General features: G+C 37.6%; 1 protein-coding gene across 6 annotated transcripts in view; it reads left to right on the forward strand.

Annotated features, from left to right (window-relative positions):
* Nucleotides 1-27,668, forward strand: part of SLC16A4 (solute carrier family 16 member 4) — a 439,791-nt gene that overhangs the window by 312,266 nt on the left and 99,857 nt on the right. For all 6 annotated transcript variants that reach the window (XM_044076900.1, XM_044076896.1, XM_044076894.1 and 3 more), the window contains 2 exons: nucleotides 1,459-1,670; nucleotides 14,386-14,479. In XM_044076900.1, the coding sequence (XP_043932835.1) occupies nucleotides 1,459-1,670; nucleotides 14,386-14,479 (306 nt within the window). The remainder of the gene's footprint in view (nucleotides 1-1,458; nucleotides 1,671-14,385; nucleotides 14,480-27,668) is intronic.

Below are 27,668 nucleotides of genomic sequence, written 5' to 3' on the forward strand. Positions count from 1 at the left end.
AGGCTCTTTTACAGATAATTTCATTATTTCTAAATCTCTTATATTATTCAACACACCTGTACCTCAAAGTGTTAAAAGGTCAAGCTTCCCTTGTTATGGTCTATTCTAGCAGTGGCTAGGAAAATAATAACTAGAAATTGGATTTCAGATGCACCTCCTTCGTTCAATGAATTTAAAAATGTTATGAATATAGTGTGCCATATGGAAATAAACACAATTAGGACAAGAACAAATAGAAAAACATCTTATTATATTGTATGGGATAATTTACAAAATTTGTTAAAAAAATTTTAATTTCAATAGCATGGTATTTTAGTTTAATTAATTGATCTGATTGTAGTGGATGTCTTTGTAAATACTTTAGTTGTTTTGTTGAATGTTATAATAATACCTATTTTTAATTACTTGTATAAAATTGTTATGATATTTCTCTTATATGTTAAAACAATAAACCTGTTTAAAAAAAAAATTCATGCTAATACAAAACCTGTTATTCTATTAACTTCCTAAGTTTGTAAGACCAATATTTAAAAAATGTCCCTATTTTTGGGCCTTTGTCCCACTTTTTCTTATTGCTTTGTCCAGATTTCCTCCTCTAAGAGTTTAAGAGGTATGGAGTGCTCCTGTCACACCACTCCCTCATCCATTTCCTCAGGAAGTCATGTAACATTTTCTTTTACTCCATGACCAATATGAAAGTTATGTTGAGTGTCAGCCAGCAGTCCATGTGCAATAAGAATGGTGAAATGTTGCTAATGAACTATCATCTTTATAACCTGATTAAGAGGGCTTAATAATGAAATGGATCTGTAATTGTCCTTTGTACATTTGTTGTTACCACTATGACCAGGTATAAGCATGGCCTCTTTCCATAGGCTGGGTATGCTGCAACACATACATCATATGAAAATTAAACATAGACTAAGGCACAAAGAAATTCACAAAGTAGGATTCTTTAACATACCCCAGATATTGGATGTTTATTTAATCTCCATGATTAAGGCTTGAATGATTTATATAAACATTAAACAGAAATGGCATTGGTAACAACTGTATTTTTACACAAACTGCTCCTTGAGTTGCCTTGTCTAACAATATGTGTTTGCGTATTTTGTGAGTTTTCTTTAACAGAGAGCACTATACATACATGTAGATGTGTTCCATGAGAAGGAGATGAAAAGTGTATGTAGAAAATGTAAAAGTATAGCAAATTCCATATAGAATGGAGAAAGCCAACGTACATCCACTGATATATAACAAGATTGCTGTGTAACAATACATGCTTCAATATCACTGTATGATTGTTTAACATAGATTCTTGTTAATATGCTTTAAAGAGTTCAGTTTCCTTTTTTTTTTTTTTCTTTTAGGAAAAAACTTAATCTTTAACAAAATATGATCCTAAATGCATACTCTCTAAACACCTTTAATGGCTAGATTCCTTTACTATCACTACAGGTATAGTAGAAGCAATCACCCAGTTGGCTGCAGGATGGATATCTGACCAAAATTACATCAGCAGATATCACTACCATAGGACTTACTTAATCCTTTGTGGCATTGCGAACCTGTTGTGTCCTTTGGCTACAACTTACTCTCTCCTGATGATCTATGCAGTGTTCTTTGCTATATTCTGTGGTGGCTACATGGTGCTCTTGTTACCTGTTCTGGTGAGTACATCACAGCATTGTCTTTAAGTATTTAAATGACTTTATACAATTTTTTTTCTTTTACAAAAATGAAAAATGCTGTCTTCTCTGTAACTGTTGTCTCTCCTTCATGCAGTCCAATGATGATTCACTTTATACCACAGGCATACTCTGATTTTACCAGGCCTGTGTTGTTTCCTTAGTAGCTGACATCACATGAGCAGGACTGCAATCAGTCAGACCTTGAATTACATCAGCGGAAAGGAGAAAGAGGAAGCAAACTGGGGCTGCACTGCAGAGTAAAAGAATGTAAACAGCTAACAGATGCATACATTTATGTTACGATATTACGAAAGAGCAGTAAACAGTGATGCCTTCTGACATTTACTACAATGCTTAAATCAAGAAGAAAGCTTGACTTATTGACTAGTAAAGATTTTATTTTATATTTTTTTGTTCTGTGACCTGCAAAATATCATCACAGAAAACACAACAGTGCATTTACCATTATATACTGCTTATAGTACATTTCTGTTTTTATTTTTTTTAACGTGATCACAGTATTCTCAATATTGTGTTTAAAATTTCAAGGCAGTTGCATATACGCTCTGTTCAAGTGATCTTGGCATTAGCCCAACAAAGGGAGCAGCTGCAATCTGCAGGAGATAAACATATGAGCTAAAACTACTGTTTTAACTGTATGGCATAAACATGGACATTTTAGCATTGAGAAAGAACAAAACAAATTTATCAACTACCATCCAAGAATTCACTTAGTCTGTATTTGATAAAGCAATTAAAACTTTTGCACTGTAATTAGAGTTGTGCTGCAAGCAGAATTTGATTGTCAGTAGAAAAGGCATTTCAAGTAGTACATGGGAAACACTTTAAAGTAAAAATTATTAGGAAGTTGTTTACAATTAGTAATCTAACAGCACAAGTGGGAGTGCTGTTGAAGCAGTTGGAGGAGGCAAACATTGGTCAACAAGGATTCTTTTCATGTTTTAATTTTATTTGCATACTTGTTAATGAGTTATATGAACTGATCCTTCATGGACTATTTTCAACTGTGCTAATGCCTAGGCCACAAGTACAAGGTTAAAAGGCATAAATGCTCTGTACCCATATAAAGATGGTGGTCGGTTCAACCAGTATGTTTCCGAGATGGAAAACATACTGAAATACTTCAAGAAAACTCATGCAGACATACAGTGTGTGCAGTCTTCAGAACTGAACCCAGACCCTGCAATGTGATAGATTAATGTTAACTACTGTGCTACTATTTTATACATTCATAGGCAATTATCAGGCTAGCTGCCTCCGTGAGCCATTTTTAAGCATAGCCAATTTCACTTTTAAAGGTGAGAATGAAAACCCTATGTGCATATTTGTACGCTCCGCCTGTTTTCATGTTATCCATCATAACTTTTTTTTATCAGTACCTCTCTGTAGTAATATAAACACTACTACTTGCTGATATAGCAGTGGCTTCCAAAATTAGTGACCATTCACGAAAGGGAAATGTTAAGTGAATGCGGAGTGCTGGCCCTAAGAAGTTGGAAGTTAGGGTTTGCAGATGCTTTAAAATGCTCCTGTGAGTCCTTCGCCTGTGTACAATTACTATCGGGTATTATGACAGTTGCTTATTGTTTATCACAAGTACTACAGCTATGATCTCCAACCTTCCATGCCCTTCCCCCTCAACTTGTGCAGAAAAATACTCAAGATAAAAGGCACAGAATTGCTAACCTGGTGAGTAGCAGAATGGGAGTTAGTCCATGTGGTGCTTCTATCTTATAACAGCTTTGTCTGTTTATTTATTTACATATACAGGTAAGTGAGATGGACCTTAAGCGCCTGTTTGAGCTATGACACATTTAAAGATAGTTCAGGGCAACAATACAGGCATGCATGAAATAACAGACAATACAATGCTGATTGTACTTATGTTACTGCACCTATGGAGAGAAGATCAGTTCTGTTCTGGAGGAAAGACCTAAGGTGCGTGGTGAGTTCAGATTATGTAACTTATGAACTGTGCTTGGGGGAAGACTTCCATAAAAGAAGCCTGTTACAGAGAACACTTTGTTTTTGATGCTAGAGAAGAATGGGGAACAGCCAAAGAGATGTTCAAGGTACAGATAATCTGAGGGTCCTGGTGTATTGCTTGATGGTGATCACATGGTGGAGAACCCTATGGTGGTCAACACTGATCAACTTGTAGATCAGAGTGTAATTAAGAACAGTGACTCTAAGGCTGATAGGTAGCCATTTAGATTTCTTGACAGAGAGGCAGTGATGTTGTTCTTTGTTAGTCAAAGTGATAAATTAACAGATTTTATACTATGCTGCCTGTAACATTTGTAGATTATGTGCAGGCAAGCCCACAGCTGGCAGGGAATATTCAATGGTAGGGAATAAAACCCCTTTGTTGGTCGAATGTCTAGCTTGTTTAGTCAGAAAGATGCCGTCTGACAGAAATGTAACATTCCTGAAATTATGTCACCATATTATGACTGTGTGTTAAAAAAACAAGTAAATAATAAGTTAAGTAATTATTAAGTAAATAAGTTAAGGGTCAAGCTATACCTTTGACTACATACCCATCAGGGTCATATACTTTTTAATCCTCAAAGAACATATTTAGTTGTCAGTGAGTTCCAAAAAGCAATGCTTTTCTTTTACTAAGATTAATTTATAGTCACTGCTTACAAAAATCCATCAAAGATAAATTAAAGTGAAGTTAACCAAGCTGCAAATTGGATGTGGGGAATTCCGGGACTCCTAGATGAGATGACAATGTCACCAGTGTATAGGGGCATATCTGACTTTCCAGGGAATAATGGATGAGATAAAATGTAATGCAAATAATAGGGGATCAAGGTCTAAGCTCTGATGAAGCTAGGTCACAGCTATGCGAAATGTTAATTAGTTGCGATGCTGCAAGTAGTCTGTAAACCAACTTACAGAGGTGAGATCGAGGCTGAAAAATGAAAGTTCCATGACCTGTAGTATGAAGTCTAAGAACTTAGAAAGTTCAGTAAATACTACCCCACTGGCATTCCCTGTATTCATGATGCAATATTAACAGATGGAAAGGAAGAACAATGATGCTTGGTTTGCTGCATATTTCTAAACCATACTTAGATATAAAGTCAAAATGTCAATATCTGATTAAATCTATGTAACTGTGACCTTTTCTAAAATGATGGCTAAGGAGAACAGTAGTACATTTGGTTTGAAAGCATCTGGTTTGTTGTATAAGAAATCCTGCTTTTGGGATGGTTATAATATGTGCCTCTATAAATCTAGAAAAAAAAAAACTTAAGTAAAAGACACATGACATTTGCTATGTCTCAAAGTGCTGCATACCTAAATAAACTTTGGGGCAGGAGCAGTCGGAGGCTGCCTTCCTATTGATAGTGATTTCTCTGAGTCAGCAATTGATTTTGCTTATTTGGATTTTAGAAAATGGAAAATCTATTTTATAACCAAAGATAATCTGTGCCACAGTCAGGGAGTGAATACATGGTTGACATGCCAACAATGAAATGTGAAGCAAAGTGGTTTGCAAAATGTTCTGCTATTACAATAGCTTATTGTAGTAATGTTACCATTGACAGTGATCCATGCAAAATGGGCTTGCCCATCAGGTGCATTAATTTTTCTTTATTCTTTTCTTTCTTCCTGAGAGGATTGAGCCTTGGTTTTATTGTCAGTTATTTAGTCTGCATTCTTAGCATACAGTCATTTTCATGGTCGGGCTGCAAATCAGTTCTCTTATATTTTAACCATAACCGGTGAGGGCCTTTTGAGTTCATAGATAATCCATGGTACTAGTTTATCACTTTCTCTTTTTCTTTTTTTTGCATGGACAGTACTGAAGGGGTGTAATTTAAAGAAAATCTAGTATAGTAATACAGTCAATCTGTGAAGTAAAGCAAGACTGGCTGGTAACGTATTCACAGTATAAATGAAAGTTACGTACTTACCATAATGATAGATCCATACTATCGTCTTCTGTCCATCTCAACCTGTGGATTACCAGATCCAAAGCCAGCACCTTCAGAATCTTCAGTCCTGGTGCCTTCTCTACCCATAATGCCCTGTCCTAACTGAATCTTCTCAGATCGTGTTTGCTCCACCAGTGCCCCTGGGATAATATATCTGGAAATTAATCTTACCCAAAACAAGAACTAGACAAAAGAAAGAGGGCATTACATGTGTCTCCCACATAGTGCTTCAGGGTCGGTCTCTACAGTCAAAAACTAACTTCACCAAGCAGTGTTCATTTGGGAGGGCATGGATGGAGAGAGGGACAGTTGAGATGGACCGAAGAAGACAACATGGCTCTATCTTTATGGCACGTACATAACTTACACATCTGAAATTGTATTCTCTGTTCATCTCAACCTGTGGGACAGAGTCCCCAGGCAGTGTAACCCCAGCATGGTCTTAGGAGAGAACAAAATGGTGGAGCCACAGGAGGACCTAGATCTAGAGTGAATGTCCAATTTGTAATGGTTCACAAAGGTATGACTATTTAGCCAGGTGGCGGCAGTACATATGTTGTCAAAAATGTCTGAACAAAAAAGACAACTGAAGTTGCCACTGCTCTAGTAGAATGTCCACTAGGCTTGTTAAGTAAAAGATTCCCTTTCACGGAGTATGGAAAAGAGATACAGTCTGAGAGCCATTTGGATAGGATCACTTTTGAAACAGACTTGGCCAAGCAAGATTTAGAAAAAGAGACAAAAAAGCTGGTAAGAGTTTCTGAAACTTTTAAGTTCTGCCCAAACAGAATCTCAAGTGGTGGTAGACATCCTAACAGTGGATTAAATACTCTCTTTCTCTTGCATTTTTACTGAAATTTGTAAAGAAAATGGGTAAGTGTATAAGCTGATTCAAATTCGATAGAGAGGCCACTTAAGGCAGAAAGGTAGGATTGTTTCTTAAAGTAACTCTATCCTTGCAGAAAACCAGATAAGGAGGAACAGAGGATAGATGACAGGACATGAAGCTCAGAAACTCTTCAGGTGGATGTAAGGGCCACCAGGAACAGGGTGTTCCAAGACAGGACTTTTAAAGAAACTGGACACTGGTTCAAAAGTTGGTCTAGAGAGGACTTATAAAAGTAGATTGAGATCCTAATTAGGGACTGGGTCACTTATCAGAGGTTTGAGTAGAAAGTTACCTTTATGAAAGCTGTAGAAAGTTTTCAAAGCTGCAACCAGTGTGTTATCCATACTTATACGAAAACTGGAGATGGGTGTCAGTTGGACTTTAACAGTTGAGTAACTGAAACCAGATTGAAAAAGTTCAGCCAGGAAATCAAAAATAGCCTCCAAGGGGGCAGAGAAAGGATCACACACATCTTTCTGGTTGAGGGTTTTTGGGAAGAAAAGAGAATCTGCATAACATCGTTGGAAAACTTGGGATCTCTGTCCATCACTGGAATTAGAGGAGCCAAGCAGTTAATTTAAAAGCTTAAAGGTTTGGGTGACGTAGTCTCAAGGGATGAGGCATCAGATCCAGAATGGAGTCCCATAACCCAGACATGGTGAAGTAGTTGAGGTCATAGATAGAGGAACCATACTTGTCTTGGGCAGAATGGGGCTATCAGGATCATGATCAAAGTTTGTGGTATGGGCGTAAAGGAGACCTGATGGCTAAGCATATAGAAGTCTGTCCCTTGATGACTGTCCCTCTAGTGGGATCATGGTGAACAAACTGCTGCATTTGTTGAGAGCAGCAGGCAAAAAAGATTGCAGCAGGGTTGAACCCAGTGGCTGAATATACATGCTGCTATCTTTGGTTTGAGAAAGCACTCATTAGGCAGAAGGATGTTTCTGATTAGACCGTCTGCCAAAATATTGGATTTCCCAGAATGTATGTTGATATTAGAAATAATTGAAAGGACATTGCCTATTGCCATAACCTCATGACCTCTCAACATAGAAGGTATGAACAGGTTCCTCCTTGTTTATGTACCACACCACTGCCATATTGCTGGACTGGATGGCAATCACACCTTTGGGAAGGAGAGCCTGAAAGGCCTACAGTGCTTGGAAGATAGCTGTCATCTGTAAGATGTTGATGTGAAGATTGACCTCTGACTTACATCAGGTAACTTCTACCATCTTCCCCTCGAAACCCCTTCCTCACCTTATTAGGGAGGCATCCATGGTAATCATGTTCTGAGAATGGGGAATAACAAAATAATGACATGCTGATACAAGACAAGATTCCAGCCATCAAAAATGTGGTGGCAGATGTTGGTCTGATGAATGGGAAATTCCATCAAATGACTGAGATAGGACCTTTGAAATGCAACAGATCATTAATGAAAAATTATGTGGAATCTTGCAAATGGTACCAGGCAAACAGAAATAGCCAGCTGTCTGAGAAGATATAGAACTGAGGAAGCAGGAGACTTCTTGAGATTGTAGGACCCAAGATGCTTGAAAATGGACAGGGTTTAACCTCTGGGGTGATAGCTTTTCTATTTGGTTGATGAATTCCACTGTCAGTACCTTTTCCAAATTGGACTTGTCATAGTTCGTTGTTATGCCCCAAGATAGACACAACTGGAGCAAGTAGTCCCTGGCTTTGGTTAGGGATGACCCCATGGAAGCCATCAGGTGTCAGTTGTCAGGTACAGGAACACCTGGAATCCCTGCAGCCTGAGAGTCTGCCACCACTGCCATACATCTGTTGAACACCCAGGAAGCTGTTCTGAGACCAAAAGGCAATGCTTGAAACTGGCAGTGACTGGGTCCCACCTCAAAGTGCAGAAACCTCCTGAAGTGTCTTGCTATCTTTATATGATGGTATGCATCCCTGAAGTCTGCTGAGCACATCCAGTCATCTTTTCTCAGAAGACATAAAATGGACTACACTGTGACCATCTATAATTTGGTCTGGTTGACATATCAATTCAACTTGCTGAGATGCAAAATGGGTCTGAGGTCCTTGTTTTTCTGTTCTACTAACAAGAATTTTGAGTACACTCCGGATCCCCTTTGGTTTAGTAAGATCTCTTGGATGACTCAGTTGAGAAGCAGCTTCTTTATCTCCACTGCTGCTTCCATTCACTGACAGGATGGAATGTTGGAAAGGTACTTTGATGTTTTCTTCAGGCTGAATAAAAAGGGAAAGGTATAACTTCTGGATATGACTCTCAACACCCAAGTGTCCAAAGTGATGGACTCCCAAGGTTTGGGATGGAGCACCAAGTGCCCCAACTGCCTCCTGAGAATGGCAGGTGGGCAACCCTTCAGGAGTGGTGGAAGGGCTTACTGAAAAAGGGACTGGAGAAACCACAATTTTGCAGACCACCCTGGCCCCTAGGGAGGTGTCCATTAAAGTTACCACCATTGCCCCAGGTAAATTATCACCAGGGGCATCCTAAAAGGACTACTGCAATTCCCCCCTTTGATTACTACAGAAGGACCTTTGAGGGATGGAGAAGTGAAGTCCGACAGCAGACAGCATCCTTCTGTTTTGGTCGCTCCTAGCTAGTTTATCCTTGGCCTATGGACCAAAAAGCAAGGATCCATCAAAAGAGGCTTTGATAAAGGACATTTTGAAACAGTCCCTAAGTTGCATAAGTGCATCCAGGCAAGGCAGTATGTGGTAATACTGGTGCTTCAGCTTGGGCTGTACTATCGGCAGTACTGGATAGAAAAACTGTATTGTAGACATGTGAGCCTCCAGGATCTTTTGAAAATCTGGATGCTGCTGCATCTTCAACATCTTTGACATTTACAAGATCAAGTCTCACTCTGAAGCTTTGACAAATGAGATAAATAAACCAGTATATGTTGGGCAAAGGTGCCTAAAGCATAGTGTGCTTTCCCAGTAGCCCAACTCCTGAAACTCCCTGTTTGGGGGATGGACTGTGGAACTGTCCTCTGAGATAAGCTTTTTGATGGCTGCAGCACCCACAATAGCATCCACCTATCCTTGGGAGGAACCAGAACCTTTTTGGGCTTGAGGAGGATTGGCTGTACCATGTTGGGTTCCTTCCAGGCCCTCTGGAAAACCACATAGATGAAAACATATTTGGGGGGAAACACCCAGGATGTGGATGGGCCCACACCAAAAGCCAGGAGAAATGCCGACTCTTTGGGGAAGATGTGTTGGTAGCCTATCCCCCCCCCCACAATGTGTTTCATCAATTTGATTAAGCCACCAAAAGAAGTATCTTCATGACCCTCCCTTTGTCTTCACTGAGGTCTGTTTCCTTAGGTAAGGGCACCTCAGATGAGTCCAAATGTTCTTCTTATATTTACTCTTGATATGGGCCTCAAGGGGAGAACTGGAAGAGGATATGAAAGAAGCTGGGAGCCTTGAAACCAGGGGCTCTCAAGGCCCAAAGGTCATGAGAAAGCTGATGAGTATCAGAGGAAACAGATGGAGGAAGGGACTGGGATGGATCCAGCCTATTTGCCAAGGCACCCATCTCAACATAGGAAATATTCCTGTCCACAATGTCAAAAGCCGAAACAGAGGACAGATGGCATGGATCTGGTTCCCCTGGACCTGAGCTATAGACCAGTGGCTGGCACTGACTCAGTAAGCTCTTACATGGAGATCAGAGTGGAACTGTCTAAAGCCAAAGCAACCATGGGCAGAGATGACTCTGAAAATCAAAGTCAAACCCGACCCCAGCACCTCAACTCCAAGATATACCATGCTCTAAGAAGGCCAGATTCAAGAACATCATCGTTGGTGCTGGGGCTTGAGACAGCCACTCTGCTGTTACCAACATGGGGAAGGCAACTGAATGGTCAGACCTGTAGACATTGGCACCGAGAGGTAGGCCAAGGGAGGAACAAGGACAGCCCACTGTAAGTGAGTATATAGTGAAATCTGGATATGGTATTAGTGCAGAACCAATCAAGGATATTATAACTGAGATATATATATATATATATATATATATATATATATATATATATATATATATATATATATATACACAGGACAAAAAATCTGCCTTATCCACCCAGAGCAGATTTAAGTCTCTGACAAGCAGTGAGTTGCTTTGCAGAAAGTTAAGAAGGGTTTTAAAGACTTGTCTTACAGCAGACTAGAATGTGGGAGAAGTTGAAAGATTAGAGCAGATTTTAGTTTACTTGAATAAATGAATATGGTAGCTGGCATTCACTGATAGGTCAGCTGAATTCATAGTTAATGTTAACAGCAGAAGTTGCATTCAAGTTATAGTCAATATTGCTTATGATGATTAGCAATCCCCCACCACTAATCCTACTTCCAGGCTTCAGATCATGATGTAGGCCTTGTAAGATTCCAGTATGGATAGAGGAAGGGAGCCTTCTGATTTTAACCAGGATTCATTGATTCCTACAAAATTTGTGTAGGTGGAGTAAGGCTTCAAATTCAAAAAAACTTGTTGCAAATGCTGTATGCATTTGTGTAATGAGTTTTACTGCCTTTCTCTGAGCAATTGTTGTAGGTGTCATGAACAGAACACAGTAGATAGAGAAATATGAGGATGTTGCCTCTCTGGTCTGCATTTAATAAGAAGAGACAATATGCTGTGGGGTGAATAGTAGTAAAGTTGTATTAGCATAGATGCTGAACATGTCTGTGTTGTGAGCCTTAGTGAAGCAATGCAGGATATGACATCTACAGCTGTCCCATACATTGCTGTCTTGCTGGGTGGGAAGAGTGGATAGAGTAGGACTTTTCCATGAAGCCACTGGCAATCTGCAACTCCTTTGTAGTAGGACCAAAAAGCCAGTGTCATTAACTACACAGTAAATTTTTGTGCAGTTTAAATGAGAACCAGAAAATGGTAAAATCAGCATGAGAAAGGCTGATATATTACTGCATGGGAAAACAAAAAGTGAAAGCTTTCATATGGAATGCAAAGCATTAGTGACAAATAAGAAACTATCACAATATCTGCAGAAAACTGCTCTTGGCTTGCAAAAGTCACTTCCTATCCCAAAATAGCAAGCTGGCTTCAGGCACTGAGGCAACATCTAGGGAAATGACCCTGGAAATGTACTTCAGATGCACAGATGCTCACAAACTTCAGCCCAGCCAAAGAGCACTTGCACTCCAACTGAGATATACAGGTGTACCAATGCACACATCTGTCCTGGGCTTGGAGTAGCAGCATTGCACTAGGATTACTAACAAGGGTAGGATTGTAGGCTTAACATAAAAAAATCCCATTGTTCACTAATGATGTCACACCAAGACTTTTCTGACATCCCTTCCTGGGCCCATGGAGTGCGACATCGCTGCTCCTGACTTTCTCTCTCCTTCAGAGTAGCCCCATTTTGGAGGAAACACAAAAAAGACTAAGCTTGTAACTGCTAAAGGCGTCCTAGGTCAAAATGAAGCAAACATGGCTGAAGTCTCCTAGGCACACCACCACGGATGAACACACTTTTTCACAATAAAAACTTTTTAACTGAAACTTAAAACAATATTAAAATGAAAGCTTTCACAAGCAAAAGCCTCTTAGAACGATAAGCGCTTTCAGCAATTAGCCTTCTTCAGATCGTTAACTTCTATGGCCTGCTTAGTGAATTATACTGATACCATCCAATCAACAGTCTCCATTGTGTAAACGCCCTTTTATCCTCCCATCACATCATAACCAATAGAATACCACTGAGATGGGCAAGCCCTCAGGTTTAGTCAATTGTTAAACATTTATTTTTAAGAATGGGTTTCAAATGAATCATCGTATTCAAGCCAGGGTAACGATTCACCCTTAAGTTAACGATCTCAAGGGAATCATCGTATTCAAGCCAGGGTGACCACTCTTTCAAAGTTTTTGCCACATGTAATAGTCAACATTTAGTTTATTTGGCTTCCTGTCAACACTGTGCTGCATTTTATGTAGGAAAAAATGATCAACGGTTGAAGGACAGGATACTACGCCATCTAAGGGATATTAAACATAAGGATCTTAGAAACACACTAGCGAACCACGTTTCATCAAACCCTACCCATGCATTTAAATGCCTTTCTGTAAGCAATAGGGGCAGAGATGTACGAAACCAAACAGAAATCTGTGAAATAGGCTGGATCTTTAACTTAAGGGCAAATCATCACCCTGGCTTGAATACAAAATTTACACAACGGAGACTGTTGATTGGATGGTATCAGTATAATTCACTAAGCAAGCCATAGGAAGTTACGATCTGAAGAAGGCCAATTTCCAAAAGCGCTTATCATTCTAAGAGGCTTTTGTTTGTGAGAGCTTTCATTTTAATATTGTTTTAAGTTTCAATTAAAAAGTTTTTATTGTGAAAAAGTGTGTTCATCCATGGTGGTGTGCCTAGGAGACTACAGCCATTCTGGAGGAAAAGACACACTTGTGAGTTGCAGGAATAACCAGGGATGGCTGATGGTCACTGTGTCAATGAGACTGAAAAAAATATTTGGAAAAAAATTCAGTTCTTTAGATGCCTACAGATATACTCACCAAACAACTTCTCTCAGCGTAGACAGAGATTCAGAGTACCTGTACAGAACCTTCTGCAGCGAGTGGTCATCGTATCATGCTATTTACTTACTTCTGATGAGGAGGCCCCTGGACTATTTTGAGAGAAGACTTAAGGTGGTATTTATACAGAAAGAAAAAAATGTAACTAGGACATCAGGAAAAAAAAAAACAGCTGTATATAGCATCCCTATTATAGGGAGATCAGGTCCCTGCTGAAAATTCAAGAACCATAACTGCGATCTTTGGAACAGAAAATGTGAAGGAATGAATATGTAATAGTCTCAGGTTTAAGTACCTCAGAGTTTATAACCCCCCCCCCTCAGTACAGCAATCTCAGAGTTAGTGAATACAAGTAGCAGGGTGCATGTTAAGGTGGCAGGCAAAGACCCTCCCTACAAAACTGCTGTAACAACATTACAGTGAATTTTAAGGTTCAGTGTATTGCCTTTGCAGTAGCAATTTATGTTTCAAAGTTTTGTGACTCAAGTACAGGTCTTACACTTCTGATAAGGACCGTGTAGAATAAACACAGTACCCTCCTTCATCACTGCTAGTGATCCTCTATTTATCAGGCTAATCATACTCACCTAAGAGACTTTGGTTTTGCTTTTCCCTTGCTCAACCTCTTAATTAGATCAACCTCAATATCTGCTTTTAAGAGTTTTGGTGATAACACAATAACATACTTTTCTTTATAGTTGATATCTGTCTACCTGCATTGCAATAATGTTCCTGTTTTATCAGTTATTGTTCCTTGGTAACTAATCTCAACTTTTGCTATAAGTTTTATTTACAATACAGTAGACTTCCTCTTATCTGGCCTCTCTTTAACCAGCCAACAAACTTCTGCCGTAGCCCGAGCAAAAGATAACAGAGAAGAACAACATTTCTACCTCCTCTGGGCTAAATAATGACAGACATTTGAGTTCTGGACTTCATATTCATTAGAAAAATGCATACTAACTCAAATCCTGTTATTCTAGCTGATTTATAACCTATAAACACTATTTTGTATGCATTTTCTGATTAACCAGCCATTCATTTATCCAGCCTAAGGTCCGGTTCCAGTGAGACTGGATAAGAGGGCGTCTACTGTAATCTGCAGATGAATAAGGTGTCTGTGTTTGTGAACAGCTAAAGTACTAATGTGTAATTAAGAAGTGTTTAGCTGAATGGTTTTACACATCAATTCATATTACTCAACAGCTGACAAATCATTTTGCTCTTTACTGGCTGTTTTAGGTGGATTTTATGGGCAGTACAAGTATCGGAAGTTCCTACAGTTTATCTATGTTTTTTGTTGGAATTGGATGTTTGGCTGGACCACCTGCTGCAGGTAGTTTATATTCAGGATTTTTTATCATTGCTGCTTATTTTTATAGTCTGAAACATACTGATTATCTAGCTAGTCATAAAGCAAATTTATGAACTGCTCTGACAGAATGCATTCACTAACAGTGCTAAATCTGAATGCCTTGTCACATAGAAGATGGTAGCTTATGCACTTCAGAACTTTCCTTGCTGAAAAACTCTAGATCTTGACTTCAGGAATCAGTCTACAAACACTGCAGTTCTCTGCCAAGTGCCATTCACTTAGCACCCCAATCCAGATTTTGCAGTGTGCCTTGACTGTAGTTGTAATAAACCCACTTTACTGCAGTAGAAAGGCTTCTAATTACTAGTTTGAAGACAACCTATCTCCTTCAACAAAAGCACATTTCTAAACATTCAACAAGAATGGAAGGTATGATCTTACTATACAAGATGATGGATGACAGGACCCTCCTTGATGAGTTTGTGGGTGGGCATTATCTTCACCAATCAGAATTCAGAACTGTTTCCTGTAAAATCCTACATTCAAGGACATGTGCATACCTATACTGACCTACAGGGGTCCTGATGGAGAGATGAAAAGTCAGCAAGCAAAGGAGAGTAGTAGTGCTGAAATTGAATTCATCCTTAAGTCTTGGTGAGTACCTTCATGAGGTGGACCCTGTTTTTTCACAAAATCTCACCACGGCGACACTGATATATAGACTGTATTTATATAGCATATATCATGGACAGAAGTAAATTAAAAATAAAATAAGATAGCTGGGTGCACAAGACCCAGGATAAAAAAATGCCCAATCCTGGTAGGCGTACTGGTGCCAGGACTGGAAAAAATGACAGTGTAGAATCCTCAAAATACAGAAACATTCCTACAATGGGGCTAGGCCAGGCTCACAGGCAGGATGGCCCCACTGTTGTAGAAGGAAGTAGCAGTCCATAAAAACAACAAAAACTGGTTGGCCAAAGAAGAGCCATAAAGACTATAGAGTGGACTATTGAGGATAATAAATAAATTATGTAATGTTACTATTATGTAAAAAGCCCAGAATTTCCAGACACAAGATATACAAAATTATTAAGAGAGAAATTAGAGGAAAGAAAAATGCTTCCCCAGGAAAAACTGTCAGAAGCTTCAAATAAAAATTTGCATTCATTAATACAACAGATTTTTATAAAACAGTATATAGATCAATAAATTTTAATCTGTTTGGAAAAAGAAGCATCTGAGGAAGTGAGAAAATATAAACAACAAAACATAGAGATATTTGAAAAATATAAAAAAAGAAATATGGACATGGGGGAAAAAAGAGAGATTTGATCTGTTGCAATATTTATGCAAAGGAGAAAGCCAAGTTAGCTAATATAGAGAAGACAGTCTCAAAGATATTCAAAGAGAAATACAGGCAAAGGCATCCAGATATGGAAAATTTCACAATAAAAAGACTAATAGCTCAAAGATGTAATGTAGAAAAGACGATTAGTAAAGCAGAAGTTAAAGAAATAGAAGTTGAAGTTATGGAGTGCCTGCGAAGTGAAGGATTTAATGTAGATGGTCCAAAACAGACTACATCGCAGCATGATGGAGTGAATCCCCAGAGTAAGGAAAAGCAAGAAGATCAGGAGACATGTGAAGAAGGAATATGGACATGGGAAAGGAAAAGAGATTTAATATGGTGTAATAGTTATGCAAAGGAGAAAACAAAACTAACCAATACAAAAAGAGCAGCACCAAAGATATTTAAAGAAAAATATAGGGAAAGGAATCCGGATATGGAAAACTTTACAATACAAAAAATAAGAAGACTAAGAGGAAAAGTAGAAAAAGAGACTAGTAATGTAGAAGTCAAATAAATAGAAATTGAGATTATGGAACAGTTGCAAAGAGAAGGATTCAGTGTAGTAAATCAAATACAGAAAGCATCACAACAGTATAGAGCAATGGATATCCAAATTAAGGGAAAACCAGTGGAACATGAAGCAATTGGTCAGGTGCCATATCAAGATATTTTAGTGCCTTCCACAGGAAACCAGTATAAACATTAATTTGAAGCTGGACAACAAGGAAAGGAACAGGAAACTGTGGGAACTCTGATGCAGTCAGCACTGAGGAGTGATAGGCCAGTGAGTTCCCATATGACAGAGCAACAGATGACACAGGATGAAATTGAAGAGAATGTGCCAGAGGAAGATGCTATAGAACTTTCTATAGAATGTCCACAGGAAACGGAAAACAAGGGATGTGCCCTCAGTATGGAAGAGAATGAGTTAAGAGAAGAGTTGCTTGATTTAATAGACAAAGATAGATATATCAAAACTGCAGAAGGTTAATAAAACCCCAAAAGTCAGAAGCTTGATAAAACAAATGAATACAGTAATTAGGACTGTCCATAGAGATCCATACGATATAACAGAAGTAAACAGAATATATTACTGTGCTGCAAAATTAATAACTGATGAAGTTCTACCACAGGAACACAGGGGGCAAAAGCGAATACCATCATGGAAATATCTAATAGAGAAAACTATAAAGCAGTTAAGACAAGAAGTGTCATTGTTAGAAGATTATAGAAGAGGGAATAGATCACCAAAAATACTAACATAGATGTGATAAAAGCAATGCGCAGTATTAGAACAGACCAGGATTTATTATGCACTATTGGAGATAACAAACTAAAAATTTCAAAACAGGCGGAAAGACTTAGAAGATACGAAGATAAATATAAGGGAAAAGCACAAAATAAGCAATTTATTGATGACCCAAAAAAGTTTTATAGAGAAATGGGAAATAAGGTAAAAGGAATTGAAAGACTGCCAAAAAAAGAGGAAGTAGATACATTTTAGAGAGGTCTCTATGAAGATCCTAAATAAATAATAATAAATAAACATAACAGAGATGCTAAATGGATAGAAAAATTAAAAGAGAATAAGAAGTTTAAAGGTACAGGATATGAACTGGGATGAAGTAACAGCCAGAGAGACTGAAATAAAGTTGAAAAAAGCCTCTAACTGGAAAATACCAGGCCCAGATGCAGTACTTAAATTTTGGTTTAAAGTATTAACTTCTTTGCATGAGGATTTAGCCATGAGTAAGAACTATTTATATGCGCACCCCGAACACACACCGCACCAGTTAACAACAGGAAAAACAATGCTGTTACTTAAGAGTGAACCTGCAAGCTACCTTAAGAATTATAGGGGTCTATATCACATCGTCAAACTCACAGGAGTTCGAGCGAGGTAATACCGAACCATGAAGTTCAAAACCCAAGAATTATGAAAACACAGAACAGCGATATTTTGCCCAGGGAAAAAAATAGCTGTTCCAGTACAAAAAAAAAAGTAAACTTTAAACTTAAACTAATGTGGGGGGCTTCGCCTCCCACACCCCTCAATGTAGGGGCTGTGCCCCCTACCCCCCTACTTAAATATACCAACTCCGAGATCGCACCACAGTGGAGGAAATAGCAAAGCCATGAAAACGGCCCAGCAATTTTTTTCCCTGGGGAAAAAAAAAAATCAGTGTTCTGTGGCTTCTCTATTTTTATATTTCGAACATTTGGGTTTGATATTACAATGTTCGGACTCCTGTGAGTTTGACGTTGTAATATAGACCTGAATTATAGACCAATAACTTGTCTTCCAATGATGTATAAACTATACATGGGAATTGACGCCGACAGAGTTTATAGTCATTTAGAAGAAAACTCAATTATGGCAGTAGAACAAAAGGGCAGTAAAATAAAGTCACATGGAAGAAAGAATCATTTGTTGTTAAACAAAGTTATAGTGAAGAACTGTAAGAAGGGGAAGAATATAAGTATGGCATGGATTGACTACAAAAAAGCATTTGATAGTATCCCACATTCATGGATAAAACAGTGCTTAAAAATGTATAAGACATACCCTACACGGATTGACTACATTATAGTAACCATGAAACAGTGGCAGACCACTTTGCAATTAAGCCATGATAAAGGACAGATTATTATCCCAGGGATTAAATTTCAAAGGGGGATATTCCAGGGTGACTCTTTGTCGCCGTTGCTATTCTGCCTTGCCATTAATCCATTAAGCTGTTTACTTAACAGCTTAAGCCATGGCTACAATTTGGCTCCTAGAAAAAAAAAACAATGTCTAATGAGTTCTCATCTTCTTTTTGTTAATGATTTAAAACTGTATAGGTCATCAGATGAGGAACTGAAAGCACAGCTGCAGGTTGTAAAAACTTTTTCAGATGATATTGGAATGTCATTTGGTCTTGATAAATGTGCAAAAGCAACATTTAAAAAAGGAAAACTGCAGCACCAGGAAAATGTGATATAAAAGAACTTGAGCAAGAGGGAGTGTATGAATACTTGGGAATTGATGAAGGATCAGCAGTAAAACATGAACAAATGTGAATAAGACTCAGTAAGGAGTACTTTAGAAGACTTAAATGAATCCTGAAAACAGCATTGACATCTAGGAAAAAGATGCAAGCTATAAATCAGTTTGTTCTTCCTGTCCTAACTTTTAGTTTTGGAGTGATTGACTGGCCCCAAAAAGTGTTGGACAGACTGGATATTAAAACAAAAAGGATGCATCATGCTTACCAAATGATTTATAAAATTAGTGTATACGAAGATTATATATTCCTCCATTCCGAAGGAGGGATGGGCCTCCTTGAAATTGATTACATGTATAGATCTGCAATCGTGGGACTCCACACATATTTACTGACCTCACAAGATCCAAATGTAGTGAAAGTTTTGAAACATGAGGAGAATAAATCTAAGATGGCATCTCTGCTAAATTTATCAGAAGCATATCGACATCAAGCAGGAATGGAAATCAAACCAGAAGTGGATAAAAACTAGGCAGCAACTGAATGTGCCAAAAAACAAAAGAAAGAATATAAAGTGAAGGACCAGATGGGAAGACAAGAAATGTGGAAAAAACATAAATATAGTTGCAAGTATAGAAAGCTTCTGGAAGAGCCTGATATTGCTCAAGAATGAACGCAGGAATGGTCAAGAAGAGATAAATTCAAACCAAGAAATGAAAGGTTAATATTGGTAGCCCAAGATAGTGGGCTATGTACATGCTGGTTTACAAAGTCCATTGAATATGTGAGAGAAACAGACAAATGTAGGTTTTCTAAAACCAAATTGGAAACAGTCACTCACCTTGTTGCTGGTTGTGACACACTAATGTCAGAGGGACTTTATACTGTAAGGCATAATAATGTGGTGAGACTGTTACACTGGAGATTGTGCAAACATTATGGTAATGAAGTGGCTGAAAAACACTGGAAACATGAGCCACAAAGAATCTTAGAAAATGATGAAGTTTATATTACATGGGATCACTCAATACCAACAGTTCAAAAGATATATGCTAGAAAACCGGATATAGTGGTCCAAGAAAAGAAGACAAAAGTAGCATTGATCATTGAAATTGCCACACCCAGTAACTACAGTGTCTTGCGTAGAGAGAGACGCAAAGTCATAAAATACCTGGATCTGCAGGCAGAAATGAGAGCCATGTGGAAGGAATATACTCAGACAGTTCCAATAGCAGTAGGAGCAATGGGTCTTATAAAAAAGAATTTACAATCGTATTTAGATATGTTGCCAGTTCATGTAACACTGTACGAATTGCAGAAGGAGTCATTACTGGCCAGATTGTGGGTGCTGCAAAGAGCACTTTTGGCTGACATCAATGAGTGAAACAATACTAATTTCATAAACTTTAATAGTACTTTGACTTAGGAATGGGGTCCATTCCCATCAAGGTATTAGAAACCCAAAAGACTTGGAGAAATTAAAAATGGAAAAAAACCTACACCACGATGTAATGCAATGCCTGTATAATCATAAATTGCATGCCTTGATAGTCTACAAGTCAGTCCTCTTACTAGCAGTGAGCACCTTCCTGTAAATCAAGAAGTAATGTGGATTTGCCCTAACATAATTAAATAAATAGTACAAAAATAAATGTTTGCCAACATAAAGGAAACTGTAACAGTTGCATGTGATGTAAGATACACTCATTCATGGGGTGGTAGTGGTGGAGGATGGGTTTTCTAATAGATTAACTCATACAATAAGAACATATTTCTTAAATCCCTCTGGTGGGTCCTTGGTTGGGCACAACTCCAAGTGGTAATAACCAAGGTCAAAAGAACTGGAGGACTGCACAACAACAGAGTTCAGTCACTAGAGTCCTAGAGTACTGACTGCTCAAAAATAACTCAACTCCCTTGAGACATTATTTCAACAGTGATGCTTTATGAAGCACATATACTTGCAATGAAAACACTCTTGGAGTAAACAATGGAAGTCATTCCTACTCTGGTGAAGTTTTAGCTGCAGCCAATTGATTAATAGCCTGCTAATTAAAAAACAAATAATGTAGTTAGTAATGCACTAATAAAGTGGCTACATGGCAACTTCAAGACCTTCCCTTCCTGGAGTAAATGAAATGGACAACTGTGCACTCAAACTGCTGTATCCAGTTCTGGTAGCACGTGAACTGCCAGGAAATAACAAGGGTTGTGATGGACCCTCTCTCGTCTGGTTTCTGGTGCTGCAAAGAAAACTGGAAGCAGGAGCTACTGGTTCAAAGAAAACTTTGAAACCAGTTTCATGAGTTTATCCTGATATATACATTATCTTTGTAAAAGGCCTGATATGGTTCCTGACACACAAGAACCCGAAGCTACAGGATGCTGAAGGTGAAAGTGATGGACACAAGGAATGGGCTCTCCAAAACATGAAATTCAATGCCACTGAGCAAGCCAACTTGAATTCTAAATAGACAAGCCAGGCAGCTATGAAGATGAAATTCCACGGAGATGAAGGATTTTTCAAGGAAGCATTGAGATGAAAGATTCTTTTAGGAAACTTTCTAACCAAACAGTACTGGGCCATAATTCTGCTCTTTACAAGGTCATGATGTGAAGAAATAGTTGATATTTGCAACCCTAACCATGAGAAAAAGAGAACCACATATGCACACCTAAAACATAAGATCACCTGCTAGCTAACTGACTAGGGGACAGCAAGGTACCATTCCACTCAAATGGACAGCTGTTTTCAAATGGAAGCATAGGTCTGCCAAGTAAAGAGTTTCTTAACAACTTCAATAACCACAGAGATCTCAGACAGCAAATCTGGCAAGCTCAAATGATATCAAGAACAGGCCTCGATAGAGACAGGTGTCACTCTAGGCATGGTATTAACCTTACTCCAGAAGTGTTTAATGTATTACTGGCTACTTTACAGCCTGAAGATGTGCCATTTTCATCCACTAGGGAGATACAGAATGAGATTTTTTTTTCTTACTTGACCTTTGAGATGCAGTGTGAAATCAGTGGGAATGCATGCAAGAATCTCCTTTAGGATGGAAAAGAGTACTCATCTACCACACTATCACCCTGCTGCCTTGCTGAACCAAACAGGACAGAAAAAGAACCACATTATCTTAAATGGCATCAACATCCAGACTTTCACAGGAAAAGTCACTAACTGAGAACATTTTCCTGAACAATTTCCAGGAGATGAACTGCCATCTCATTCACTTCTTCAAGGGCATGAACTACTGACTGAGTGATGTTTTTAAAACAAAAAAACATAAAAGTAGTAATAAGAAATAAGCAACACTATGTCACTAAACACACTATAGTTTAATTGATTCGTACAATAAAAATCCACTGAGCGCTTTCACCCATCTATCTGGTGGGTTTCATCAGAGTACACAACCACAGGAGCAGCCGCCTTAAATATTAGAAGTTAATTACAAAACATGTTAATATAAATATATATATATATAAATATAAAAATAGGGATATAAGGGAAAAAAAACAACAAATGCACTGTATACGCATAGTACAACATGTTCAGATTTTAGTAAATTTTTATTCTTTGTGATTGATAGAGTACCAGAAATATGCTCAAAGGAAGGAGATGTAAACAACTTACTAGAAATGAAAGAATGTCTATGGCAATTACGATTAAATGCAAACAGTAAGCCTGGTATAAATGATTACATCTCCATCAGTAGCTTTTTAAAAATGAAATCATGCATTATCTAACACATGTTTTATATTGCATTATTTTTTATCCCACAAATTCTTATATAAAGTTTATGAAGTTTTTTTAAATGTTGGAATATAGGCATTTTTAGTTTTATTAAATTAATTTTTAAGCCATTAACAAATTTTATATTTACACTTCTAACTCAAGTTTCCTAACATTCATGTCTAATTTTAGTTTTACACTACACAGATATTAGTATATTTATTTATACATAAGTTTTTTATATATATATTTATATTAACATGTTTTTAATTTTAGCAGTACTAGTATATATATTTAGCCTTACTACACATTGCATTAGTTATATATATGTACAATTTTTATACATATATTTATTTTTTATTTTAATATATATATATATTATCTATTACATAATATTATTTATAAAAAGTCCTCATTTTATTTTTTATTTTATACAATTAAATTGGGTTTTTCATTACAATTACAATAATTTACATCGCTATGAATCATATCACAAGGAATATATACACACATATATATTTTATATTTAGTTCATTAGTATAATAATGTAGAGGGACATGATATTAATTTCTGGTTTACACTTTCCCTTCCTTTTGGGACTACCATTATATCTTATTTATTATAAAGAATGTTTGAACACACGTAGATTTTTAGAGTTCTAAAATTGATGGTGTTTTATCAAAATGTTGATTTTTTTCTAATTAATCAATTGATCAATTACGTTGATTGTAATTAACTTCTAATATTTAAGGCAGCTGCTCCTGTGGTTGTGTACTCTGATGAAACCCACCAGATAGATGGGTGAAAGCGCTCAGTGGATTTTTATTGTACGAATCAATTAAACTGAATGATGTTTTTGTCTATCGCACTGTGCTGGATAATCATCACTTCCCTGGTTAGGTGGTATGGTTTATGTCTCCTTGTTTATTTTACACACTGCACAATACAATGGTTGCTAAACTAAGAGGACAGACCCTAGAAAGCGCTCCTTTTCCAGAGTTATTTACAGACAGGACCACTTCCCCTTAGTTTTAAATGGCTGATGTGGAGACCTTCTCCAGAGGGAACAATATTCCTCCCTCTTTGCTGTAGGTTAGGTGAACTTCCCAACCCAAAAATGAAGCATCCCTCATTGGAACCTATGAAGGGTTTGGCTGCAAAAAGGGAAGGCTCAATAAAATTAATTATCCCATTACAGGTAAGTAAAGAATCCCATCTATGATGCATAATATCTTGGCCAGTTACCAAAGTTAACCATTGAAACAAGTCTTTCTTTCAGATGACAAACTGATAAATGTATACCACCAACAACACATATACCTAGAGATTTCTAGAGTTTGTAAGTACCCATTGCCAATACATGTCATCACACTGTCCGCTTCCCCACCAGAGGTGTTAATCTGCTAGATCTGTCCTCACACATTTCCCGCAGTTGAACCACCACACTTATCCCCTCCCTAGTCAAATCTGACTATCTTGCTGTGATCTTCTCCCTGAAAATTGCTTTTCAGCCCCTAGAAACTCCTCTACATTCAGGGATCACTCTTAAAAAAAATTACTGATATTCAGAAATCTTATCGCTCCCCAGCAAACCCTGAACTGGAGGTTGCTGTCTACTCCTAAAATGTACTCCCTCTTGGTTAGATGTATTAAGGCATCTGCACCCATTTCACATAACCATTATGACAAGTTTAAAACTAAATCCATATGATGCAACTCCCTCAGCAACAAACTCCATAAGGAACAAAAAAGCTCCTGGCCATATGTAAAACCTACCCCAAATTCACCATTATTAAAAGGATTTAAAACTGGTAAGACCATCAAACTTGCCATTAGAAAATGCAAGGCTTACTATAAAAGCACAGTTGTATAGTTAACTTATCATAACAGTAGATTCAAATAGGTCACTATCACAGTATCCATTACATAAGGGACATATTCTGCCAAGGATACTGCACATCTAGGATGCATCCTGCCAAGGATCCCATATGTCAAGACAGTCTACAAGGCTTTAGGCACATTACTCACTTTATGTACAACTGTCATTATCACAAGTAGAGGGATCAATACAGGGCAGAAGTATGTATGTATGTACCAAAACTCAAGAGTTTTTCTTGACCCTAGAAAGGGAGGCTAATGCCTATTGCTCCTACTGAAGTCTTATCAAAAGAGAAAAAATGAGGATACCCATTCTGGCCTACAAGGGAATTACTCATGGGTATGGAGGCAGAGTATCAGCACTGCAACACTGATCTGTTTAAACATCTACTGTCATGTAAATTAACTGCACAAATGTTCTTCATTAGATCACTGTTGCGGTTATATATAGGATAACTGCCAAAGCTCAAGAAAAGGTGGTTAGAGGAAGGATGAGAGTCCAAAATGCCTTGAAAAACAGCTTCAGCAAAGCCCACTCTGGCTCTGGAAACAACATTCAGTTTGCAATATTTGGTAACTGCTTGAGGACATGAACATGTAGCTGCTTCCAAAATGTAGCTAGAATCCACACCCTTCCAGAAAGCCCCAGAGGTGACTGTGACACTAGCAGAATGATCCTTGACTCTCTCATGGGGATTTTTGCCTGGGTTAATACAGCAGAAACTGAATGGAGAGTGGAAAGCCATATAAATGGAGTTTATTTAGAAGCTGTCTGTCCATTTCTTGCCATCATAATATAGAAAAAGTTGATTAGATTTTCTGAAGTCTTGAGATATTATCTGGATGAAACTAAGCTGCATTTTATCATAAAGGCAATGAATAATAATTTCTTTCTTGTTTTGAGAATCAGGAGAAAAAAACATGGAGATGAATAGTTTAATTAAAGGTAAAATCTGAGACAACTTTAAGGAATGAAAGCTACTCTTTCCTTGTGAAAGCTCAAAAAAAAAAAGACTGAATAGACATATAACAGCTCGTAATTCAGTTACCCATCTAGTGAAAGTCAACTCTACCAGCAGGACAGTCTTCCAGGTTATATACTTTAGAAAACAGCTGGTTTCAAGTTAAAAGGGAAGTATATTTTATTTTTGTAAAACAAAATACAAATTCTAAGGAGTCACATCTTTTCTTGGTGGTTTGACATGCAACTCCCTTTAAAAAATGCTCAACTTGGCATAATGAGGAAAGGGGAGACCGCCTTAAATTGTGAAAAGATGTACTTTTATGGAAGTTTATGGTAGGTCAAAATTGAGCAATTCACACAGGTTCTGGAGAAACAGGGATGCTCTCACTTGAGATGTGTCCTGTGCTCCATTTTGGCACCAATGATTTTCTTCCCCATTTGGATAAGTGCCAGTTGCAAACCCCATGAAAAAGGTAACTTAAAATGGCCAAAAACCTATAATCTGTTCTATTTGTCTTGAGATGAATCTGAGATGTCATCCCATGTAAGTCCATTCTGTTGGAAATTCTTTGGTAACTGGCCCCTTGCCAGTTTCATGAGAAAGGAACACAAGTACTGTCTGGGCTAAAAGGAAAGCACCAGTAATATGTTTGCCAGTCCTTCCTGATAAATAAATTCACAAGCCGTCGGCATAAAAAACAGACTACCAAAGAAAATGTTGAGAGTACACCAAACACAAATCCTTTAATGAGTGAAACAATACTTCCTGATCTTTGCAAGGACTTGGAAAGGGGAAAGGCATTCAGAAACTCCCCATCCACAGAATAGGAAAGGCATCACTTTTCCAGGCTTCTTTGCAAGGTGTCCTGGAAGACAATTGTTTCAGCTGTCTATTTATTTTGGAGGCAAATAAATCCATTTGAGGGATTCTCCACTGGTGGACTATGTACAGGTAGGCCTCCTGTGTAGCATCCTCTTGCAGGGGTCCATTCTGGGTTTTCTGAAGGAGTTTGCTATTGTGTTCTGTGTTGAAAGAATGTATGTTGCCTGAAGGAATAAGCTGTGCTGAAATGCTATGTCCCAGGCAATCATGGCTAGCTTGCAAAGCGGATATGATCTTGTCCCCTGGTTTATGTACCACATAACAGAATTGCCTAGAGACCAAAGTTGATTTGGGTCATTTAGAGCACATATGAGGGCCATAATGTTTTTACACTGATGGGCTTACATTTGTTTCATCTTTAACATGTTTTAGTAGAGAACATACAAATACAGTATGTGAATTATTAACTGTTATTCTAACTAATAACATTGTTATGTTTCAAAAACAATATTTTAAGCAAAATAAGGGGGTGGCAATGGGCAATCCAGCTGGCAACAAGTATGCGAATATCGTTACTTATGTTTTGGGAAAGCAATCTGTTCTTTCTGAAAATGTGAACTCATATTATGATAACATCCTCTTTTATAAGAGATTTGTGGACGATTTATTTATGATATGGGGAGGTACGTTAGTAGTATTTGATGAATTTATAAATTACGTACATAACACAGCAGACTTTTTAATCTTTCAATAAAACAATACTAGACACTCAAACAGATTTTTTGGATATAACATTAATTCAGAATGATCAAGGAAAACTAGATACTACTTTGTATAGAAAGGAAGTTAAAAAATACTTAGTTGCATAAGACTAGCATGCACCCCCCCCTTTTATTTTTAATAATGTTGTTAAAAAACAGATCTTACGTATAGCTAAACTGAACACCTTAAATGTTAATATGGATTCTCAGATGGATATAACAATGAATTTGTTTGTTCAGAGAGGCTGCCATAAGGAATGTATAAATATGATAGGACGAGACATCAAGGACAAAAGGAATACTGAAGCTAGACCCATTTTTTTCAGAATTGCATACTACTAATATAGCCTCAACACGTAAAAATAATAGGTGTAGATGTATGCTTATTTATAATAGACATACTGAGGGGGTTAAGATGATAATCAAGACGCATTACCTTTAGTATATCATATACTGGAAATAAAGAATGCATTAGAGAAAGAACCAAGTTTTGGGTATAAAAGATATTGCAATTTGAAAGACAAATTGTGTTATTTAGAACAGCCAAGAACTAATTATGTGTTAAGGAGCAATAAACAAGGAACTTTTAGATGTAATAAATGTGTTTCTTGTACCTATAGATATATATACAGAGAAATATATAACATACCCAGTATATGGTAGTACTTTTATATTATATGCTTATGGTACCTGTGATACAAAGAATT

This window comes from Protopterus annectens, chromosome 7.part0 (assembly GCF_019279795.1).
Source record: "Protopterus annectens isolate FY-2018-M chromosome 7.part0, PAN1.0, whole genome shotgun sequence".
Classification (NCBI taxonomy): domain Eukaryota; kingdom Metazoa; phylum Chordata; order Ceratodontiformes; family Protopteridae; genus Protopterus; species Protopterus annectens.